This window comes from Eurytemora carolleeae, unplaced genomic scaffold (assembly GCF_000591075.1).
Source record: "Eurytemora carolleeae unplaced genomic scaffold, Eaff_2.0 scaffold67, whole genome shotgun sequence".
In the NCBI taxonomy this organism is placed as follows: domain Eukaryota; kingdom Metazoa; phylum Arthropoda; class Copepoda; order Calanoida; family Temoridae; genus Eurytemora; species Eurytemora carolleeae.
The window spans coordinates 115,336-141,174 of NW_019396097.1; the positions used below are offsets into that span (position 1 = coordinate 115,336).

The following is a 25,839-nucleotide window of genomic DNA, read 5'->3' on the forward strand; positions in this document are numbered from 1 at the left end:
AGGATTGAATATGAAAACAACCTACTCTGGTTAGGCGGGTCCAAACTACATAGTAAATTGTGATTTTTTATTTGTATTATCTCGTGCTTTGTAGTTGAATAAAAATATGAAAAAATATGAAATATAACTGTGTTTAATGTTTAAGTATCTCAATGATGTATGTATCTTCTCAATATATGTACTAGGCTTTAAGGGCGCTTCGCGCCCATCCCCAATTTCAATTGCATTTGTAAAACAATAACAAACAAGTTTGCTGATTAAAAAAAATAAATTAGTGGACTCTCATAATTTTATAAAAATCGAAATTTGTTGGAAGCAAAATTTTAAAATTTTGATTATCCATAAACCTTCCCTGGGGTCACGTGATGTTCCACACAAAATTTGGTCGTGATCGGTTCAGCCGTGTTGACGTTTATTGGATACAAAGAAACAAACAAACAGACAACCAAAGTTTATATGGGTACACTAGGCTTTTGGGGCGCTTCGCGCCTATCTTCTATTTCAATTGTGAACATATCGTACATTGTAAAATAAAAACAAAAAGTAAAAAAATGGATTTTTAATTTTGTAAGAGGCAAATATGTGAAAATTCGATAATCCATAAACATTCCCTGGGGTAACGCGAGGTCCCACAAAAAACTGTGGGCCCGTTCGGTTCAGGCGTTTTGACGTTAATTGGATACAAACAGACAGACAGACAAGCAAAGTATATATATAAACTAACTAGTCTTTCAAATTACGTTGATTTTCAAAATTTTCAAAATCCAATTTAGTTAGAGGCCAATTTTTGAAAATTCGATTATCCATGAACCCTCCCTGGGGTCACACGAGGTCCAACAAAAAAAATTGGGCCCGATCAGTTCAGCCGTTTTGACGTTTTTTTTGGACATTAACAGACAGACAACCAAAGTAAGATATAGATAGATAGAAAACTTTGTTTTAATAAGGTAGTGTGTTAATATAACTTAATGTTTAAATGTTTAACTAATCCAATACTGTATGTATAAGTTCAGAACATTTTCCTTTGTTTATTAAGAAAGATTATTATTGTACAGAGTGCTTCATGTTTAGACATTCTTCAGCATCAATACATAGAAAGTAATAATATATGTTTGTTTGTCTGACTATTATTTGTATGTCCAATCATAACTCATGAACTCCATGATCGATTTGTCTCATAATTGGAGAACTCGGCAATACCATGGGAATGTTCTTAGCTTGGTTTAAAGATTTAAAGTTGAGTAAGTTGACTTACAGAGAAAGGTTAATTGTTAGTCTAAGCTGGGTTTCCAACCAAGTATAAAAAAAATTATGAAAAACTCACTCAACCTCTTACCACCGAGAGTTTAAGCTATATATGTTACAGCTTTCTTTCTTATTCAATAAACTACAATTAGATCTATGATAGGGATATACATTTCCCCAAAATCAATAAAACTATGATATTCAATAAAAATATTAAAAAACTGGGTGAAGGGCCCGGCGTTGCCCGTGGAAAAAAGTTGAGAATTTTTTTTTTCGATGAGTGTCCACTAAAAATTTCAGCCCATTCGGTCCAGCCGTTTGGCTGGCTTTAGGCAATATATATATATATATATATATATATATATATATATATACGAATGTCCTGTTTTTATTATATAGATAATACGTGATGAAAATTGAATCGAAAAAAATCGTGTTTGGTCTAGTTCAACTATTTTTAAACTAACCGATTTTCTTATTTCATTTTTTTTTTATTTAGTTAGATGCTGAACATAGAGTAAAAAAGAGAAAATGTGTTTCCAAAAAATGCTGAAAATGATAAGAAGTAAAATTTAAAAAAACCAAGATTTTTTAAGACAAGCTTATTCCTGATTTTTTAACATGCTTTTGTAAGCACGTCAATTCAAATATCGCTAAAAACTTAGGTTTTAAAAAGAAACTGCGACATTCTGTGATTATGAATTATTTAAATTTATTCAGTAAAAAGCCTGATATGTAAATACTTAGCATTAGAATTTTGCAAATATGGGAGGAACAATATATATCAATTTTTAAAATATTTGAAATATTTAAAATATTTATGGTTTCCTTGACACCAGTGTTGATCAGTTTGACTTTCTCCTTGTTGTTCTCAACTAGAAAAATATAAATTTTTACGATAAAATAATACACATTTTTTGTTGTTGTGTTAAATTGCTGGATTAAATGAAATGAAATTAAATCAGACTTCTAATCAATCCTGATTAACTATTTACTTAAAATTACTTTTACACTTCCGTTTAGCACGAATCTAATATTGTTTGTACTGCGTGGTATTTACTTCAGGGGACATAAGTTCTAAAACTAACAAATTGAAAGACTGGGGTTTAGGGATCCCAGCCCATATCCAGAGTAAAAGTCGATAATAAAAACTATGAGCAACATTTTATTAAGCATGACGAGTACAACAATTCCCAATTAAAAACTAGTTTATTAAATTAAAATTATAAAAGTAGTTCTATTAAAAACCTTGACCGTTTACAAGACAATGTCATTTTCTTACATATCCTGAATTTGAAACATTGTCGCGTTTTTGAGACAAACCCAGCTTTCCCGTTTTTGAGTATAATCCACTTTTCAGAACAAAGCTCACTTTCATAACTTACAAAATACATCACTGAAAGTAAAAATTTTCTTATGAAGACTAAATTAACTGCTGAATTATTTCTAAAATCTTAATTTCTAGATTTTAGTTGTTAAATGAGAGAAAAAATTTAATTTCATTTCCCGCATTCTAAATAAACAATTTCCCAGATTTCTAGTTTAATCTATATTGTAAGAACAAGATAATATAAAAGTTTTGATTTTTAAATCATAAAAAACAGTATTTTTTGTTTTCAAATTTTGCTTATATTTTACCTTATCAAAATATGTAAGTGCGTAAATGCTTGAAAATTGAAATTGATATGAATTCGAGTAATTGTCTCAAAACCAGGATATGTTCCGAAAACACGAAATAGGCTTAAATGCGGTAATTGTTTAAAAATAGTGATATGTTCGAAAATGAAAACCAATATCATCAATAACTAATTCTCACATCTTAATATTAGTTTAAAGTTGACATTTCTTGTTTCGATAGTTTTAGCAATTTTTAATAAATGTTTGGTGTAGTTTTGACAACTCCACTTGGATTTAAAGATATATACGCTGGAAAAAGATAACTTTGCAGATTTGGCCCATTTTTAACACTTGGTGATAGAAATGGGCCAAGTGTTAGTTTTGGAACTAATTTCCCTTGTAATATTTATTATTCTAATTTATCAAAGACAGCTTTTTTGAAAAAAAATATTTGTAAGTTAAAACCCCTTTGGCCCCTATTCTCATTACCCCGTCATTCTTTTTCTATTTTTAATCTTAATTTTTGATGCGAGGAAATTCTAAATTTGGCTGAATTCATTTCAAATTTCTAGATAGAATCTTAAAACTTTTAAAAACTTTTAACAAAAGATTTCCTATTTGACAAGATCAACTCAACTGTTAACTAAACTAACTTGTTCAAAAAATGTATAAAATTTCACAAGGATGAATGACCAGGCTCCAGGTACAGTGTTACCCATAAAGGATGAGACTTCAGAGACGACTGTGCGCAATTTATACTGCTTGTTTCCTTATATTCATGATATCCTGCAACTGTAAAATGGGTTCTTTCTTTGAAAATTCTTTAAATATTTATCACAGATAATTAAACATTGGAAACTTCATATTTGAAGAATTTCATGTCGTCTTTACCGCCTCATCCTTTGTGGGTAACTCTGTTTATTAATATATTTATTTTTCTGTCGATAACGAAATTTAAATGAATTCGTTTCAAATGTTTTTCATTGAAATCCAAATAATAACTAAATAAATTAAATCCTAGAGATAGTGCAGGGGTAATTATTGTTATAAATATTTTCATTTAGGGAAATTGTTTTTTTAAACTTTCAAGGAAAACGGAAAACTGATATTTTTGCATATTAAATAGCACGCAGAATTATTTAGAAGGTAGGGAACAAGTGCTGCAGCTAGGACAGGGTAGGGGGCCGAGCGATGTGGATAGGACAGATTTGCAAGTTGTATACTTTAAGAGGGAGGGAGGGGGGGTATCACTTACTCTCAGAAAATAACAACATGACCTTCCATATCAACAATTTGCTAGATTTGTTCTATATACTATTTATGATAGTGGAGAATACACTAACCTATATCCTTAACTTGTAGAGTTGTAAAATAGAGATTGCACACCTTCTTGCTGTCGTCTTTACTTCTCCGTAGAAAACATTCTATAGTAATAATAATCATAATAATAATCATAATAATAATCATAATAATAATCATAATAATAACCATAATCATAATCATAATAATAATAATAACCATAATCATAATCATAATAATTATCATAATCATAATCATAATCATAATCATAATCATAATCATAATCATAATCATAATCATAATCATAATCATAATCATAATCATAATCATAATCATAATCATAATCATAATCATAATCATAATCATAATCATAATCATAATCATAATCATAAGTATAATCATCATAATAATCATAATAATGACAATAATCATACGGATTAAAGATTGTTCCCCTCTAAGGACTTTTATTCTTACCTGAATCAAGTTCGAGTCCATAATAAGATTTAATTGTTGCAAACAGAGGGTCATTTTCCTTTAAATAGTATTATTATTACATAATCATTAAAGAGACTGTCTACGTATTTTAGGACTTGCATGCCCGATACATAGTGATACACTGTAAACCTCGACCTAAGCAATATCATAAAACCAAAATCATAATCATAACATTCAGCACGGCAAAGACCTTAAAGGTCATTATGTGTTGTTGTCTGTAAAATATAAAAGAAATACATTGCTAAATAAAAATATCTTACAAAAAATATTCGAGATTTTCTAATCAAGTTTAATTACATCAAATACGAACATGAACATGAACATGAACATGAACATGAACATGAACATCAAGAGAAAACATCTATTAATTGGGACTTTCCAGGAATTTTGCGAGTGTTAAAATAGACTCAATTTTGTTCCTAGTTCTTAGAATTTGGACCATAAGGAAACCGATGAACGTTAAGATAAGCTCAGTTTTGTTATTAATTCCGAAAATTTGGGCCATAAGGAATAGTCTTAAGTGTTCAAATAGGCTCTTAATTTTAAGAATTTGGGCTTATAATGGATATATAAGAGCGGTTTTTTTCTCTCTCTCACTGAATAGGGTAAATTAGTTGATTTTTAAGAGGAATATGTGTATATTTTTTAGTAAAAGCATAAAAAAGAATGAAAAATTTGGTTCTAGATGGCATTTTTTTTTATACCGCATCATCAAAAATCATTTTCCCTTCTCATTCTGAAAAAATATAAACCCCTGTACCTGAAGGTAGGTAAATGGATCTTCTCTGAAACCTTGATATCTTCCTTTCTTCTTTGGAGGCCCCCCTCCATCCTTCTCCCTGTAATGCTTGTTATGCCCCTTCTCCTCCTCCTTCTCATTCTCCTTTCCATCTCCTTCCTTTCCTTCTTCTTCCTTTCCATTCTTTCCTTCGTCTTCTGCTCCGTTTACATCTTCATTGCCATTCTTCCCTGCTCCCTTCTTATATTCCCAGTTCTTCTTTTCCTTCTTCTCCCAACCTCCCAGAGCTTTCTTCCCAATGAGAGCAACAAAGAACCCGCCTGTATTCTGCTGATGAGGGAGGATCCTGTAACATAAGAAGCATAATAACCTTGAGGGATCTAGACCGCAATAGGAAAGACATTTGACTATGGTCCGGTCCAGGTATTAGTTTTAAATTTAAATAAATAATTGCTATTTTAGTTCTAAAATGTGTTATGTAAGGGGCAAAACGCAAAAAGTTTATTTTCTCGCCAATGTCGTCTTTTTTTAAATTAAAACATAATTTCTTCGAGACATGGATAACTTTTAATGCGTTTGCCTAATCAGAACACATTAATAAATAGCGGTAAGTATTAAAATCAGGCATCATTTCATTAATCAAATGAAAAAAATTCAAATCTTTGTATCACATATTCCCTCTTCCGCCCCCAGCTGGTCATGGTTTTGACATAAAAATGACCAACTTCCGTGTAAAAGTTTCCACAGGGGATATTGTAAGAACAAGATAATATAAAAGTTTTGATTTTNCCCCCTCCTAAACTTTAAAGTCCTCTCCCTTCCTTCCAGTTCATTATTTTGCTTACATTTTAGAATTAAGGCTTTATGAAAAAATTTGATTCATTTGGATAACCCTGTAAATGTCTTATAGTTTTAAAAATTACTGTGAAAAAAATGAATTAAAATTAATGTTACATTTAAGGGTACCGTTGTTAATCCGACATTCCACTCTTAAAGAGGTCCAATTGAAAATAAGTGACAAAAAAATGTTTTCAGAAATCCACCCCAAGTACTGTAACAAACAGATTGACCTTTGGAAGTGGAGTACATGGCCTGTACAATTGTAGTAAATGCCTTCTCCATAAATTGCTCTTGGACCCGTATCTATCCAGGTACAACAGTTCCACTTGACTATCAATGTCAATGCACGGACGCAATCCCAACAACTTTCAACGCTAAACCAATGGGCTCCCTCAAGTGTATTTTCTTTCTTACTGCATCAAACTCTCTCTCCAGATTTATGTCTGGCTCCAGGTCTAAACTTGAGTCTGGGTCCCTGTTGACTGACTGTTTGGCCCTCACTGCATTCTGTGGTTCATCTATTCCACTGTTCTCTTCTATTGTCTCAGCTATCTTGTTAAACTTTTAACATGTTCTGTTTTCATATTTTTTTTTATTTACCAAGAATTTGATTTACTTCTACACTGTCTTCACTGTCATGGACCTGTAGAAGGTGGCTGTTTTCCTTCCAGTCTGAGGAGTTCTCCAAACCCAAAACCTGCCAGAAGAAACACGATTACAACATTACTATGTGTGACACTATCTTGCTCCTTCTAGTTCTATGTGTTTTCTGAGACTGGTGATCCTTACTTGATTCTTAATTTAAATTGACTGCTACTAATACCTCGCCTTTTTTGCTTGCTGGTGCTATATATGCACTCTCTATCTTTGTGGCACCATCCCCCTTTCTTTTCGCCTTTGTCCCATACAGGTATCATCATCTCTTGCCCCTGTTTACTCATTATTGATCCCTGCTGTATCCTGTCATTATCGTGTCTAAAACTTCCATTCAAACGGAATAGATATTTTTCTTGTTGCCTAGCTGCTCCTGATTTTCTTCGGCATTTTTCCTGCTGTTTTATTGATTTGTCTTGATTTTCGTCACTGGGTCCTTATCCAGGTTTGTTCTTATTTAATTTGATTCATCTATCATTTTCTCTTAAATTTTTCTCTAATTCTGTTAGTTTCATTTGCTTCTGTTCCAGCTGCATTTTTCTTGCCTCTGTAAGCTCTTTCTACAATGTCATTTGCGTCAACATCATTCTCAGCTGGAGCTGTGAGGGTAGGAGGGTTGGAACCTGTTTTCACAACTATAGGACTTACTTTCAATCCCTTCTTATTGGCTGGTGGTCTACCTGAACTTTCTGGTTGATTCTCTGGAACAGGATTAGCTTTCTTACTGTCCCTTCTGTGTTTGTCTAACTCTGCATTTGTTCTGGAATACAGCTATGGAATTTACATAGGTATCTGTCATTTTATTTCTGAATTTCGTTTCTACAACTGAATGTTGGGTTTCTCAAATAGTTCTGTGTATCATTTCCATTGTTTGTTTTCCATATCTTCATTTTGAACTCTTTTATGTTTTTTTTTCTCTCTGTCTTCATTTTCTGTTGATTTTTCTCCTTTTTAACGTCCTTGGTTCTTCAAGTTTTTCTAAACAGGGCTTCCAATTCTTTGCTTCGAAGTTTTCCATCTTCTCTTCTAGTTTCCTTCGTGTTTATCCTTCTGATATTAGGTTCTTTATCAAAACTGTCCATAACTTGTTGCTTCACTGTTACTGTTCCTCTGACACAGTTTTCTCCTATTACTATTTAAAACCAGGTAATCAGCTGTATTTTTGTTTCTTGGGAGTCTGTGGCATTTAACCAGGGTTCCTTGACTCTCCCCGCTGCTACCACTTTTGTAGTAAATGCCCTACTCCATAAATTGCTCTCAGACCCATATCTATCCAAGTACAACTTAGTTCTACTTGACTATCAATGTCAACACACAAACACAATGTATATATATATCACATGATTAAGATAACTATATTACGTATTTAATTGAAGCGCAGTTCAGATAAATAATGGGTTTTACGTAGATGTTCTATAAATGTAGATGAGTAATAATGTACAACATAGTTTGGGATTACAGATATCTTGTTACCCAATATTTATTACACAATTAGTAAAGAATTATCATACATCATCACTTTGAATGTTTTGAATAAACAATTTTGGAAGCTAAAAAAACATTAAAACTTTTTTAAAAACGAAATAGTTATTGCCAATAACAAAATACACATGATTTCTTGTGGAATATTTTTCATATTTTGTTCTTAATTTTGCCTCCCACATCATTTTGTACACACCTTTTACTGCCAACAATTCACTTGTCCAAAAACAATAAATTTCACTTGTTACAATCACAAAGGAACCCCTTAAATTACAAACAATATCAAAAACTAAAAATATAGTTTTAAAAACAAAATTTTGCTTGGTAATAAGGGTATTAGCAGTTATGTAAACATAATATCCCAATTAAAAATCCCTTTTGTCAATATTCTACTCTCCTCTGAAAAGAATTCTAATTTTCAAAGATAATCCGGCTTATAACACCTAATTAATATAGAAGCCTTTTAACAGAAATGACATCTTTTAAGAATTATATCAAAGAGTAATGATGTTCAGCAACGATTTTCGTCAAATTTTTTGATTACTTAATCATCATCCTCTTAAAAAAAGGTGGTAGGAAAAAATATTATTTTACGTGAAAAGTGAAGATTTTATTTATTTATCACCCAACCACCCCCCCCCCCCCCCCCCTTTGCTATCTTCCGCTAGAAATCGAGACAATCCTGTTAAGAGAAATAGAGCCCACACTCTAACAAAATGTTTTTGAAGTTTTTTCTAATATAATGTACGCTATATAATAATATGCACATTTTTCAATTTTAGGTATCTTTTAGTTTTGATTGGATATTACAATTTAATAAAAAAAAGTGAAAAATTATATAATACATCTTTGTTTAAAAAAAAATAATTGATAAATCATCTATAGATATTAGAAGACAATTGAATGAATTTAAAAATAAAGAATATTTGAATTTACTGAATTAACTATATTAACAGTATTTCTAAAACTTCAAACTTGACGAATAGTGAAGGAGAAAACTAGATTTATACAACTGAATTCTGCTTAAATTTTTATTCCCTATAAAACATTGTTTTTGTGGTTTATATTTTCTTCCGATTTGTTAATTCTACATTGATAAATATATCATTTGATGATAAAAAATAAACAGGAAAGCTTAGAACATTTTAAATTTCTTAAGAATCTCCCGAAAACTTTTAAGTTAAACGCCTTTTATAAGTCAAAATTACACGAAGCAGTTTAAATGAAATTTTCTCAAAAAGGACCTAACAGGGATTTCTAAAAATCTACATGTTGGTTCTAGGCATAGTCTACTTTCAGAATTTGTCTTTGTAAACCTGACTTATAAGGGCAGTTGCATATTTTGATGTAATCTCATATAAATAGGTCATCTAGCTCCTCAGGATTTTTTTTCAACCCTCCCCCCCTCTCCGTTGATCCTAATCCTTAAAAGCTAAGATTAAATGCAGTACCAAATATTATATTTTTTTTTGATTATCATAGCAGTATATGCACTAAGAGATAATACTCGCAAATAAAAACTGTGCATATTAATAAACAGTTTACATTATATTTAGGTCTCTGATTAAAAAAAATACAAAGCAATTTATTGATAAAAAAGGGTTGAAAAACTAAAAATTGGATTTCAATCAAGTCATCAACTCTTCTCAAAATTACGTATTTTCTTATTTGTATGACATACCTCCGGAGTCATCTGCTTTTGTTTCTTTAAACTATTCATATTCACTTGCGGGTTCTTGGCAAGAGTAACTTGCGCATTTCTTGCTTATAAGAAGCAACGGAGAAATCTTCAAATTAAAACTGACTTAATCAAAAAAAAACCTGACGGAATCTTCCTTATTTTCTATTAAATTAAGGTTCTAATCAAAGAGTACCAATATAAAATGCATGATGACTTCTACAATTACAGCCTTTTTAATAACAAACCTGATACACTTGTTGAGGTTGTACTTGGCAGCCTCTTCAGGTGCTGGGGGGAACATCTGAGGTCGGATAATAGTGACAAGGCTTTCAGGTACATCCTCCATACTATACAACAAACGTTATGATTAATTTTGATCAAAAATAGCTGGACTGAAGGGCTCAATATTTCTATGGACCATACATCAAAATCTATGGGTGGTCAGAATAAAAAAGAGAAAAGGCAAAGCGTCCTTGAAGACAACTTTAAATTTTACAAAAATAATTTTTCTAACTGAACTTGTACTGCACTAAATTAATTAACAATTGGTTCATAGTTTATGAAAATTTGATTAGGAGTACGGAAAAGGACAGTTTTTGTCGAGAGTGTAGCACGGGTTGGGGTGTAGAATGAATAGAACAGTTTTGGTTAAGTGTAGGACAATAAAGGACAGTTTGGCAAGGAGTAGAACGAGTTTTGATTAGAATTTTAGTTGGGAATAGGACAGTATTGGCCAGGGCGGGATAGGACAAGTTTAGTTCAGAGCAGGACAGTTTTATCCAGGACAACAAATTAGGAAAAGTTTGTCTTTGTGTACCTAGTATAGGAGTTCCCCTGTCTGTCCGCTAGTATCCAGCTAGAAAGACCTGGGGAGTACTTGAGTCCAGGTAGGAAGGACTCTACATCTAGTAACTCCAGGCTACCCTCACCCTCCTTCAGCAGTCTTGAATAGTTTAATGAATATTAATGGGAAGTACTGGAGTCCAAGTAGGAAGGACTCTACATCTAGGAACTCCAGGCTACCCTCACCCTCCTTCAGAAGTCTAGAATAGGTTAATGAATATTAATGGAGAGTACTGGAGTTCAGGTAGGAAGGACTCTACATCTAGGAACTCCAGGCTACCCTCACCCTCCTTCAGCAGTCTAGAATAGTTCAATGAATATTAATGGAGAGTACTGGAGTTCAGGTAGGAAGGACTTTACATCTAGTAACTCAAGACTACCCCTACCCTCCTTTACCAGTCTAGAATAGTTTAATGACTATTAATGGGGAGTACTGGAGTTCAGGTAGGAAGGACTCTACATCTAATAACTCCAGGCTACCCTAACCATCCTTCAGCAGTCAAGAATAGTTTAATGAATAGTAATGGAGAGTACTGAAGTCCAGGTAGGAAGGACTCTACATCTAGGAACTCCAGACTACCCTTACCCTCCTTCCCCAGTCTAGAATTGTTTAATGAATATTAATGGAGAGTACTGAAGTCCAGGTAGGAAGGACTCTACATCTAGGAACTCCAGACTACCCTCACCCTCCTTCACCAGTCTAGAATAGTTTAATGAATATTAATGAAGAGTACTGAAGTCCAGGTAGGAAGGACTCTACATCTAGGAACTCCAGACAACCCTCACCCAGGCTTCCCTCATCCTCCTTCAGCAATCAAGAATAATTCAATGAATATAAATTGGGAGTACTGGAGTCCAAGTAGGAAGGTCTCATTGTCTAGTAACTCCAGGCTACCCATTCCTTCCTTTAACAGTCTAGAATTTTGAGTGTTAACAATCCCTACATCAGTCCTCTAATTATTTAAAGGGACTGCTGACATGATATCAAGAGACTCTCCATATATAGACTGGCTCGATTCACAATGGTACCCTGAATGTCATTGTCTGTGTCTGCTCAAGAATATATAAGAAAAATGATTTTATCTTTGAAAATTGGTTATTTTTAAATACTTTCTCTTTAAAAGTGACTAGCCGATTTCTGCTGCCGTAACAGTAAAGGAAATTGTCTGAATTAACAATGTACTTTAAGATAGAAAAAACAACGATATCTTCCGCATCATTGAAATACAGGACACCGTTGTAAATTGGGTATGCTAATCTACAAATGGTGGATCTCATGAAATTACACTAAGTTGAATAAGACTATAATAACGAACTATAACTCTTAAAGGGAGTGTTCGCGAAAAATTAAAGGGGGTATAGGCTTAATGCGATAAAAAAGCGCTTTTGATCGCTTCTAATCTTACTTCTATCTTGTTATGATCTGAGAGTTACTTATAAAAACATTTATTCCTGTTTTTGGTAATGAAGACGACATTTTCATATTTTCCAGGAATGTTCGAAAACAAGTTGGAAGCTAAATGTTATTTTAAAAAATAAAATCAAAACATATTATGATAAATCAACTATATAAAAATGTGGCGAAAGATAATCGATAAACATAGGGTGCAATATCTGAATGATTTGTTTAAAATTAAATAGATTTTTTTACGGTCTAAGTCATATGTTGCATCTTTCTGAATTTGTATGGATACTACGTTCTTCGGTATTAGTCGTTTTTAACAATTTTCTCCTTATAGACGCAACAGAAAGAAGTAAGATTAGAAGCGATCAAAAGCGCTTTTTTATCGCATTTTATACCCCCTTTCATTTTTCCCGAACACTCCCTTTAAAAATAAGAAGATTTTAAGGTTATACTAAGTCTTTTCTGTATACTTATCAAATGCATTCTGGTGAGTTTTATCATACAATTATCGACAACCCCCTCCATAGGTTGGTTTTCTACCTGATAACGCACTTACAATTACTAAAAAAAAGCTTTAACCCACTTTTTTTCAGAGACACTATACAGATTGTCCATTGTTTGTTAGAAATCCCATGATACGGATCAGTATTTTTAAACAATATATTTGATATCTGCGCCTTTAAACGTGTTCAAAATATCTCAAAAACGTGTCGATAATAGTATATTTCGATAATGAATATTAGAAATAAAGTTCACCTGTGAATAACCGCCTCATTTTCTATTGGATTAAAACTGCAAGTGCTGTATACTAACCTACCCCCAACCTGAGAAATTATTGATAATTATATAATAATGTATTTAAGTAGTAGGTTTAAACAAATCATTTTCAGCAAATACGCAACCAATCTAAACACAATTATATCCCACAGGAGCCTGAGAATCTCAGGTTTGCTCCTATTATAATTTTTAAATTTTAATTTTCCATTTTTAATAGATATAATTGATAATATCATGTCCGTAAAGTCCGTATTACGTCACCAGGACTTCGGCCAATGGCAGTGCAGTATTCTTGTCACGTGATACAGACAGGAATCACATGACCAGTATAATCGTGTTTAGATTGGTTGCCTATTTGCTAACCTACTACTTTTTTACTTTTTATTGTATATTTATGAATTTTCGTATAATTTTGACACAGTTTTATATCAATTTCTCGAGAAAGGAACACCAGATAGATGTCTTATAGGTATCGTTCAACGTTCTTATAGGTATCGTTCTCAGGTTTCAGCACATACCCCCTTATATTTTTCCTTTACAGTCCCTTTAAAGAAACCATAAAAAGAAAAACCAATGTCAGAAAAGAAGATAAGTTTAATTAAGTTAATCTTATTTGGAAAAAAGATAAACCTTAAAAAATCAAATCTTATTAACATTTGTATTAGGTTTCCTCAGAATCCTTGATTAACCCTATTCCTGCAGGGGTGGGGGGTAAATTTGACCCCTCTGTAATTTTTTTTTCATAACTCAAAGTTTTTTGTTCTTAGGGTTCTGAAAATTTCCGGCTTTTCCTGAATATCCATAGCCCTTTCTTCAGGCCTATAACCGGGCTTTTACACTAACTGCCAGAGGCATCAAGCACACTGCCTGAATGACGACTTTTTCCTGGAAAGCCTATGATATAAGGAAACGGGTCGTTTCTTTGGACATATTTTTGCAAAAATTTCTGCTATAAAACTGGATTTTGTAGATTCTAAAAGTATAGGCATAAGAGCTTTCCCTTTCTTTCCAATGATGTATCTTTTGTCATATTTGATCATCAAAAATGGTATTTAGGGGGGGGGGGGGGGAGTCAAATCAAGTACAAGGAAAGGCTCAACAGTTTGACTTAAAATCAAATATTTCTTTTTCGTCTTTTTTACGCTGTTTTCGACGAAATTTGAATTAGAGTTTAAAACTGAGAATATGTCGATACAGGCAGAATGTATTTAATTGTATTTAGTTTAACTTGAGTTCTTTTCCTTGTGATTTAGTAATCAGAAAGATGATATTAAAGAGTGGGAAAAAACGCTCAAAAACAAAACTTCAAATTACAAAAAGGCCATTTTTCCGAAACGCCCAATTAAAAAACACCCAATGTCACTTAACGCCCAAAACAAAATGCCGAATCACAAAACGCCCAATTACTGTAAACGTAATGTCAAGTAACCCTCTTTTTTTATAAATTGAATAAAATCTTCACTAACCTCTAAAAGTTCAATACCACGTTTAAGTATTCTATATTGTAGTCCGTGGAGATTAGGTCCATTCATCACATTCCATTTAGGCCAGATATCAGGGTTCTAAATATATTCCAATTAGACCAGATATCAGGGTTCTAAATATATTCCATTTAGACCAGATATCAGGGGTCTAAATATATTCCATTTAGGCCAGATATCAGGGTTCTAAATATATTCCATTTAGGCCAGATATCAGGGTTCTAAATATATTCCATTTAGGCCAGATATCAGGGTTCTTAGTATATTCCATTAGGCCAGATATCAGGGTTCTAAATATATTCCAATTAGACCAGATATCAGGGTTATAAATATATTCCATTTAGGCCAGATATCAGGGTTCTAAATATATTCCATTTAGGCCAGATATCAGGGTTCTTAGTATATTCCATTAGGCCAGATATCAGGGTTCTAAATATATTCCATTTAGGCCAGATATCAGGGTTATAAATATATTCCATTTAGGCCAAATATCAGGGGTCTAAAAAAATTCGAGTCTTATATTTTTTTTGGAATATATTATATATTTTCAAAAAGAGACTCAAATCAAATCAGACTTTTAGAAACGTCATACTTCTACAATATCATTTCGAAGTAAATGTAATAAATTTAGATGGATTGAGGCTTTACAGAGTTTGGCATGACTTCAGACTACATTCTAAAACTGATCCAACTAAATTAAATTCTAAAAGTGCGCTGAAAATAAAAATATTACAGATAAAATTACAATTTTATAAATAAAGATTTAAGAGTATTGATAAAATATAAAATAAAATTCGCAAAACATCAAGAAGAAAACCAAAAGCAAGGGAATTATCGCTCTAATCTGCTCTCACTGATTAAATGTATCTTTGTTTTTTGTTATTGCAAATTTTTGGAAAGAAATTAGCTCATAAGATGGCTTTAAAAAGTAAAAGTAATTTAAATCAAAAATATTTTGGACTAAGTACTTCCAGAAACTTATACATTTGCATATTCGTAAGGAAAATGTATGGGCCTAATTCATGATCTGAATCCAAACTTTGGAATTTCCTTCTTTACTATCATTTTATGCAATCTTTAATTCATTTTCAGCTAATTTTAATCTAAAATGTTTAAATTAAAATAAGGTTTAGGGCATACCCTATAAATTCCTGGAAATCTAAGATTTTACTTATCCAGGGGAGCCACCATGGCATCCCCCCACACTGTAGTGTATACGCCCCTGTTTATAAGCAGTGAAACTTTTTATATTAAGATTATTAACCACTTCTTGTGTGCATCGATTTAGGTTCACTTCTTCTCTTCATTCATAAAATCTGGTTCCAGGATGTTTTGATATTAAAAAATTAGAATAAACCAAATCAAGGTTTACCACGAATAATTGATCCTAACAATTAGATAGAATATACATTGTAAAAATATCACAGACGTCAAGATAATACTAATAAATCAGTGAAACTACAATACTTGTTATTAAGAAAATATTGATATTTATTGACCAGTATCCGATCAGAAGCTTGTTATAGTCAAATGTAGGGTTTTCAGATAAATTCAATTGTACAAAAAAATCCAGCCTTTCAGGGTTCTCCCAGGTATCTTAGGTAAAATATTTACAAAAAGAACGAAATTTTGGTGTACAATGTACATCCTAAAAGATATTTGAGTATCTTAGTGTTGCCCCTGTATTACTATATAAATTCTCATCTCACAATTCCGCATTCCCATTTTTTTTAACAATTGCTCTTAAAAACACCATTTAAAGGTCTGAAATGAATAAATAACCTGTAAGATTGGGGTCTACAAGTCATTGGCAGTCTTAAAATTTTATTCTTCAAAGCTCGAAAAATGGTAGGATATCACGGAAAATAAGCATTAAAAATATTATCTTGAGCATAAAACAATGAAAAATGATCAAAAATCATACTTTTTCAGGTACGTTTTGCCAATTATTGAGTATATAATATGCAAGCTAAACAATATTGCAAAACATACCAGCCTTAATTCAGAATCCGACCCTATGTTTTATTTCTTTAGTTCAGGTGTTTTTATGGTGTTTTTATGAGCAATTGACAAAAAATAGGATTACGGATATATTATGCGAGTATTTGTGTAAGAAGACAGGGGCAAACCATGATACTCAATCTTTTCAAGCTTTACACCAAATAATTTGTTCTCTTCATGAAGGTACTGGGAGAACCCTGAAAGGTTAGATTTTTGTATAATTAAATCTTAAATACCTACATTTGACTAGTGATCTATTTTTATAAAGTGGAAAAACTGTGGCAATTTAAACAGCAAAATACGCCAAAATCTAAGTGGAATGTGCATTGCATTGCATTGCATTGCATTGCATTATTTCTACCCTTCTGTCTGTAAGTTTGAATTTAATAAATGTCAAAACAGCTGAATCAATCGGGCCAACATTTTTGTGGCAACTAAAAATGACCACAGGAAAGGTTATTGGCCGATCTAAATAAATGTGTTACTAGAAACTACCTAGAAGCCTTATGTATCAAAAAGTAATTAACTTAATGTATAGGACGGCACAGATAATTACTTTGTCCTTTGTTTTACAATACAAAACTTGTGACCCAGATTAAATTAAAATTGTAAATATAAAATTCTCTTAACTGAAAGTTTAAAAACTGGGAAATGTTCATGAGTTTAGAACATGAAAGGAGTAGATCTTCAATCCAAAAAAGAACTAAAACTATTCTCTAGAGAAATTCTAAAGAAAATTTTCTACTTGAAGCCTGAAAAGAAAGCAAAAAAAAAAATATGTCAAGGGAGAATATAAATACAAAGCTTTGTTTATCATCCAAGAAAGGTTCATGGCTGGTCGGAATTGAATTCTTTTTTTTTAAAATAAATGCCGTCCTAAAAATATTGACGTTTGTTGGTTTGTTTGAAACAATTAATCTTTGTGTCTCAAATTTATCTGAAGCATGGTCCATAAGTAGGTATCACAAAAAAAATGTAAATAAAATTTTTTTCTAAAAAAATTACCGATAAAATCAAGATAATCAACAAAATTTTGTTTGTTTTACGGTTGCATTTTTACTGGAATTTTGTATCCCCTGTGAAAATTAAAGATGCACGTATGTCACGCATAATTACTAAAATCGGTTTGGTTTCAATTTTATTTTTTTTTATTCAGGAGAATGATTCTTGAAATAATATCAATTTATATAATAAAGCACTTCGCTTATAGTATAGTATAGTAGAAGATTGCTGGCAAAGCATGAAAAATTCTGTATAATTGATTTCTTTGTCAAATAAAAATGTAAAGTTGAAAATGGAATTGTATATTTACATTTTTATTTGACAAAGAAATCAATTATACAGAATTTTTCAAGCTTTGCCAGCAATCTTCTACTATACTATATATTAGCTAAAGCTGGCTAAACAGCAGGACCAAATCTCCTGTACTATTCTATGCTATACTATATATTAGTAAAAGCTGGCTAAGCAGCAGGACCAAATCGGCTGAAATTTTGGAGGGAAGCATGGGTATTGGGTAACATTGGCTATAAAAATTTGATGTTTTTTTAAAAATCATTTCTTAAATTCAATTTTTTTCCGCAGGCAACGCCGAGTACTTCAGCTAGTCTGTAACAAGAACTGTATTAGACTGATTCTAAAGCTCAGGTGAATTTTTTAAATTGTTTTTATTTTAATTTTATTTAATCATGTTGCTCTGATTCTTAAATCATAGATTCAACATCTTATATATTTTACATTTTACAAAACTATTAAAATCGGTTTCGATAAAAATAAAACTATGTGTTTTCATATTTTTTATCTACCAATATTGAATAATAAAATATATTTATTTTGACTAAATAAGATATCAAAATCAAGAAGAAAGGAATTAAGTCTTTGCCACAAACTCTGATTTCAATGCTGTAGATTTTAGATATTTCAAACTATAACTTCTGTTAGATCAAATAGTCTAAGTTTGAAAGATATAGAGATTGTGGCATGAACTCGATTCCTTTCCTGTAAAAACTATGCTGGGAGTAGTATAACTTCTTTTCAATATCCAATATTTTCCGTTTTATTTAAAACCAATGTTTTCTCTAAGATTTATTGAGAAGAAAAGAACAAAATAATTATTTCAGAACTTTTAAAATATGTCAGAGTAGAGAAATAATGGAGTTTTTCCAATTTATTTTCTTATAAACCAATTTTAATTCTCTTGAATAAATGGACCTATTTTTATTTATCAATGTTGTATCGAAAAGGATATCCAAAATTACAACAGACTCAAAACTGACAAATTTATAAGTTTAACACAAAATTACGATTATTATTATTAAACCGTTTTTTTTTTTTACTAATTTAAATAAAAAGTTGGTTAAACTTCAACTGAATAGATAAAAAAAAGGCGTTTACACATCTATATAGTGTTCTCTTATTATGTGGTCGTTTGTTTAGATATCCCATTATCGCTCTTGAAAGAAATGGTTAATTTTGTTGATTTCAAAAAAAGCTTGCTTTTTGATTTTTTATTTAAAAGCTGTTTGAAGTGAAAGAAAATCTGGGAAAAGTATGATTATAAATCAACGTTTATGGTATCACGAACAATTCCTTACAGAATATTAATTGGTACCTCCAAATTCCAATCTGTATCCTAGAGTTAATATTAGGACACTCTTAGCAATTGGTACCTCCATCCTAGTGTTAATATTAGAACACTCCCTTTAAACAATTGATACCTCCATCCTAGTGTTAATATTAGAATACTCTTAACAATTGGTACCTCCATCCTAGTGTTAATATTAGAACACTCTTAACAATTGGTACCTCCATCTAAGTGTTAATATTAGAATACTCCCTTTAACCAATTGGTACCTCCATCCTAGTGTTAATATTAGAACACTCCCTTTAAACAATTGGTACCTCCATCCTAGTGTTAATATTAGAACACTTCCTTTAAACAATTGGAACCTCCATCCTAGCGTTAATATTAGAACACTCGACTCTCTTTTAACAATTGGTTCCTCCATCCTAGTGTTAATATTTGAACACCTTTAAACAAGTGGTACCTCCATTCTAGTTTTAACATTAGAACACTCCCCTTCGGTACCTCCCCTCCTGTAGATAAATTATGAATATTCCCTTTAAAAAGTTGTGTTACCTTCCTCATAGTGCCATCTCCGGTACAGGGAACATCACAGAGGATTCGATCAAACTTGAGAGGAACTAACTCAGGGTCCTGAGACAGCTTCAATCAATTAATCAACTCATCAATTGATCAATTAGTTCTTTTATTTATCAATTAGTTCTTTTATTGATCAATAAGTTCTTTTATCGATCAATTAGATCATTGGTAGAGTTTTCATTTCACAAAAAAAGATTCTGTTCTTTATATTGACCAAGTACTTCATTAATTGATCAATTAGATCATTGGTTATTCGATCAGATCAATAAAAAGATATTCAGTTTCTAAATCAATCAATCAGTTCTTTAATTAACAAATTGGTTGATGCATCTATCAATCAATTCATTAGTTTGGTATTCAGTCCTTAAATCAATCAGTTCTTAATTAGTTAAATTAGTTCATTTAGATCATCGGTTGAACAATAAGATCACTGGTTAATCAAGTAGATCATCGTTTGATCAATTAGATCATTGGTTGATCAATTAGATCATCGGTTGATCAATGAGATCATCGGTAGATCAATTAGATCATCGGTTGATCAATTAGATTATCTGTTGAGCAATTAGATCATCAGTTGATCAATAAGATCATCGGTTGATCAATTAGATCATCGGTTGATCAATTAGATCATCAGTTGATCAATTAGATCATCTTTGATCAATTAGACCAATTGTTTATTACTCATTAGAATTTGAATCCAGGTATCCAGTGGGGTATGGGGTAGTACCCTTCCATAGCCCTGTAACTACTCAAAACATAATAATAAAAATCCTATTATCAAAACCAATTATAACTTCATAATCTAGTTTTCCCCTTTAGAAATAAGTTTGGAAACTTTGAACTTTTATTCCAACTAATTTGAATCTCTTCCATTGCAAAAAAAAAAAAAATTCTACAAAGTCCTCTTGCAAAGAATTCTGTGAAACTATTCTCTAAATCTATATATTTTTAGGAAATAATGAAGCTTTTGCACAATCCACATATTGATTCATTAAAGGGACTGTTGATGAAATTAGAAGTGACCCTTTATTTAAAAAACATACTTTTTACTCTCAAAACCAAATCTGAACTGTTAAAAAAAGTTGGGCTATTAAAACTCCTTATTTCTGAATAGTTCATCAAGCTTCAGCATAAAAATAGGCAAAAACTAAGAAAAATTATTTGAAAATTCTTCTTTTGTTAAACAAATCAGTAAATCTTAAAGAAATGTTCGTGACCTGGATCCGGATCCATTTATTCCAATCCGGATACAGGATCCACATCAAATATAATGGAACCTAAGCACTACTAACTGAAGGTGATAATCTTGTATTTATAGCTAAAAGATATTAATTTGGCGTTGCAATTAATTTCTCTAAGAGAAAATCACTAGCGTTTATGGATGCATGAAGCAAAGAAAAGGAATAAAATTGACAAAGTTTATCTATGGTTAAGTAAGAAAAACGACGACGACATTCTTTCGAGATCAATGCTTACAGTGATCGAGCGATTTGGAAGGTTTCCAGCTCGGATCAGATGAAGGTATAAAAGCTATCAAATATTCCGTTTTGTATCTTAACACCGTTAAAATATCCAATTAAGTTTTAGTCCAAGTACATACAATAGAGAAAACCATAAAACTATGGAATAGGAAGACAACATTTCTGCAACCTTTCAATTAACATATCAATTAGATTATTGGTTGATGCATCTATCAATCAATTCATTAGTTAGGTATTCAGTCCTTAAATCGATCAATCAGTTCTTAAATAGGTAAATTAGTTCATTTAGACCATCGTTTGAACAATTATTTGATCAAGGGTATTTAATTTTGTAGCAAGTTTTATCAGTAGCTTAAATCACGTATTAAAACAAATGGCTCTGTGTTCACTGCATAATTGCTGTGTTTCGTGTCAATTGAGTCTAAAAGTCGTCTTCTTACTTAGTAGTTTTATGATTCTCCTGTACATTTTAAATTGCTATGATTGAAATCTTTCCCTGGGGTGATTTCTTGACCATCATATTGGGCATGATCGCGGCATCATGGTTTGTAATCAATACACATGGGGACTGTAATCTCTTAGCCTGATGGGTCAACATGTAACACCTAAATACAAATCTCACATTAAATAATATTTTCATTTTGTCCTGCTGTCAAAACAAAATTCATTAACTACATTTAAATAAGTTTTGAAATCATTGTAATATGCAACCTAGCTATTTCGCTTCCTTTTGTTAAATACGAGAGCCCACCCATCCCCTTCACAGACAAATCAGTTTTTGCACCTCATACATTTTTAGAACTTTTAACTATCATTTTGGTTCCAAGATTTTGGAACTTTTAAAGCTTGCTTTTATTAAATTTTTTATCCTCGATAAAAAAGTGGAAACAATCCAAAGGTGATCGTTCAACACGTTCGGTTCTGAGTCGTTTTTGGTTCGTTTTTTTGTTACATTTGTTTGGCATAAAAATAAGCGAAACAAAGATAAATAATATTAAAATTCTTCTTTAAAAATAAAATCAGTATATCCTAAAGAAATGTTTTTTGACATGGATTTCGATCAGCATCAAAATAAAATGGATTCTAAGCACTGCAAACAATATTATTTCACCTGGCGTTATCTGCATCATTCGCTACCAGGAATCCAGTTGGTAAACCTCCCTCATCCTGGTGCAGAGCTTCAATAAGCTGAGCTGTTTTAGATCCAGGAGCAGCACACATATCGAGAATCTACATAGGAGAGCTTTTAGAGCAGTTTTTATCTGGTAATTAGAAGGGAAGAGGAGAGGGGGGGGGGTTAATTTCTTATTGTTACACTCAGTACAAATTAATATTTCTAATATTAGCCCAAATAACTCAAATACTATAGAGGAGGAACACTAATGTGATAGTATAACACATGCGTCAAAAGTAATGAAAGATGAGTATTTAATGATATTAATGAGTATTGCTTATACGTTTGCAGTCCATGTGGTCGTCTGGGAATGGGAAAATCAGCCAAACAGGAACTTAAGGACTGAAAGTTTGGTTAGATCGTCTTTCAATTCTGAACATATTGGATCAGGATCCTAGTAGTATGCTACATACAATCATATCCATCATGAGAAGAGGTGCAAAGGTTAGTTTACGGCCTAATCCTTAGGACACAAGAAATTACTTTATGACATAATTCTTGCAAGAAGAGGTGCAGCGATTAGGTTAACATCCCAATTCGGAGGACATAAGAGATTAGTATACGACCTACTCTTGAGGACGTAAGAGATTTTTTTTATGACCTAATCCTTTCGAGAAGAGGTGCAGCGATTAGTTTACAACCTAATCCTGAAGATATAAGAGATTAGTTTACGTCCTAATCCTGAAGATATAAGANCATGAAGAGGTGCAGAGATTAGTTCACGACCTAATCCTGAGGATGTAAGAGATTAGTTTACGACCTAATCCTGAAGATATAAGAGATTAGTTCACGACCTAATCCTGAGGATATAAGAGATTAGTTTACGTCCTACTATTGAGGATGTAAGAGATTCATTTATGACCTAACCCTTACAAGAAGAGGTGCAGAGATTAGTTTACGACCAAATAATCTTAAAAATGGTCAAGATTGAACATGTTTAAACTGCATAATGAGGGAGTGGTCGCGAAAAATGAAAGTTTAAATATCATAATCTTTTTTATTCATGATGTACTTAGGTAGACGATTTCCCTTGGGAGAGATAACTAAACAATTTCCTCTCTAATAAAACCAACCTTATGGTGAGGTTTAACGTCTAGAACTAAGGGGGGTATCATAGAAACAGTCTCCTGTCTAGATGTATTCCCAGTCTCTGCAAAAAAAAATAAAACATTAAAATCAAAGTCGAAGAAAGGATAAAAAGAAAAAGTTTATAGTTTTCAAATTTTGAGTTCGGACATAAAAAGCATTTTCTAATTTAACTTACAGCTTTATGCTTGTTTTAAAGTTAATTAAAAAAAATCGTTGGAAATAAAACAAAAGTATGGTTTAACCATTTTCTTTAAAATCTTCATGCCATAAACAAATTTCAATTTGGACTTAACATCTATACTTAGCTTTTTAAAGATTAAAATCTTTGACTCCATTTTTTTCTTTGAATTCTCTTAATCTGATTTTTTAATATCATGAAAGTGCGCAGAAAATTTGATGTTTTCAGGATAAAAATAAATAAATAAATTTTTAAAAAATAATAATGATATTAATTTTTATTCATAATACATATTCATTCTAATTCAAGATAAAAACAAAGAGATAAAACTCCTTATTTACGACCTAGCTGGCGTTGCCCTGGTTTATATTATCATTCATAGTCATAGTTACTCCTGCCGTTTACCCGCGCTTGGTTAAATAATGAGTTTAGCTCAAGTGACAAAATACCCAAGTGTATCCTCACAAATTTCAGCCGTTTGGCCAGCCATACCGAATATATTTATATAATATAATAAAGCTCTTCGCTCATAAATATGTATATGTTAGCTATAGCTGGCCAAACGACTGGACCAAATTGGCTGATTTTTTACCCCTGGTAATATTCACAAAACAATCGACTTTTTTATTCTTCAAAATTCGAATTTCTTTCCAAAATGTTTTTTAAAATTCTAAGGGTAACGCTGGAAACTTCAGCTAGTATACATATACGAGTGAAGCTACAGATAAACAAATTTTCTATTAACTTTTATTAAAACTTTTCTACCGATTCTTGTAACATCTAATTATAATAATTTTCTATTTCTAGATAGAATTATTATTATTTTTTATGACTAGATATGTAAAGAAGTCAGCATTTGATTAAACCACTTCTGTATATTTATTAGAAACTCTCGTCGTGAGGCTTCATAAGTTAATTTCAGCTTTATTGCTATGTTTCCAAGTATAAATATATATATTTATTATATGTTTGTCTGTATGTCCGATTATAATTCTGATTGGGGAACCATAGGAATGTCCTTAGCTTGATTTAAAAATTCTAATTTGATTGAGTTGATTCTTAAAAAAGAAAATTTAGTTTCCAGACAAAGCTGGGTTTCCAAGCTAGTTGTTCATCATCTTCATATGTAAATTAGTAATCTCTGTTTGTTTGTTTATATGTCTGATCAGCTCGTGAACCCTTTGACCGATTTTCTTAACATTCTGAATGGGTAACTCGGGAGACCCACGGGAATGTTCTCAGCTTGGTTCAGTGGGTTGACTTAAATAGGGAAACCTCCAGGGAAAACTTTGTTTCCAAGCTATTTTTTAATTATATTTTTAATTTTCTTTAATGCGTTTTTATTATCCTAATAACAAGTCACGTTGAAGACATTTATTTTTTCTAACATAAGACGTAATTTGAATGAATGATATTTTGTTAAACTTTAAAAATTTAAAACAGTGCATTTATGTAAATTGAGCATTTCTGTTGCAGAAACAACGAAGGAAATTGTTAGAACTTACACTTTTGAAGCTGAAACCCGACGATTTATTTTAAATGATTATTCAAATAAAGGTTTATCGTTGAGAATAGGGTTTCCACGAAATGGCTAAATCTGTTGCTATTTTCGCGCAAATTTTATTTTTGCGAACTTTTGCGCTATTTTTGCGCTTGAAACGCAATGAGTTTTGCGCTATTTATTTTGCGCAATTTGCGCAAAACCGGAAATATTTTTTGCGAAAGTTGCGCTTGAAACGCAATGAGTTTTGCGCGGTTTTGCGCAAAACCGCAAGTTTTTAGGCACATTGTCAAAATTGATATTCTAAGCTTAGAATTAAACAACTGGAGATTTATTCCATATACAAAAAAAATATTAACATACGAGTATGATAACGATTATACTACACTCAATTGGTTACTTCCAGTTACAAAAAGTTTAAATTAAGGGACCAAAATTAATAAAATAGAAATTAGAGAGTGTGAAACTTGGCAATATTTTAATCCTATTAAATAATTTCAAGTGACCCGGCCTTAAAAGCTTTGCTTAATCAAGTATGAATTGTATTCTTAAATTTTTTTAATCAAATTTCTGAAATCTTTTTAATCTCGTATAAAATAATGCAAGAAAGTAACCAATGCCTCAAGAATCCACTTTTAGGAAATATGCATGTCCAAAACTTGTCGAGAAAATTGTGAGATTTGACTCTTCTTAA

The 25,839-nt window shown here is 31.7% G+C and overlaps 1 protein-coding gene across 2 annotated transcripts in view; it reads right to left on the minus strand.

Annotated features, from left to right (window-relative positions):
* Positions 1-25,839, minus strand: part of LOC111694843 (tRNA (cytosine(34)-C(5))-methyltransferase) — a 47,271-nt gene that overhangs the window by 11,195 nt on the left and 10,237 nt on the right. The window contains exons 9-20 of one of the 2 annotated variants that reach the window (XM_023463880.1): positions 23,451-23,527; positions 22,315-22,433; positions 21,700-21,808; positions 19,699-19,776; positions 14,544-14,639; positions 13,057-13,124; positions 10,870-10,995; positions 10,298-10,399; positions 5,417-5,741; positions 4,636-4,693; positions 4,206-4,286; positions 2,074-2,120 (exon numbers count right to left, since the gene is read on the minus strand). In XM_023463880.1, coding sequence (XP_023319648.1) covers positions 2,074-2,120; positions 4,206-4,286; positions 4,636-4,693; positions 5,417-5,741; positions 10,298-10,399; positions 10,870-10,995; positions 13,057-13,124; positions 14,544-14,639; positions 19,699-19,776; positions 21,700-21,808; positions 22,315-22,433; positions 23,451-23,527 — 1,286 coding nt within the window. Of the gene's footprint in view, positions 1-2,073; positions 2,121-4,205; positions 4,287-4,635; positions 4,694-5,416; positions 5,742-10,297; positions 10,400-10,869; positions 10,996-13,056; positions 13,125-14,543; positions 14,640-19,698; positions 19,786-21,699; positions 21,809-22,314; positions 22,434-23,450; positions 23,528-25,839 lie in introns of both variants that reach the window. The other variant, XM_023463879.1, reaches the window with a different exon arrangement.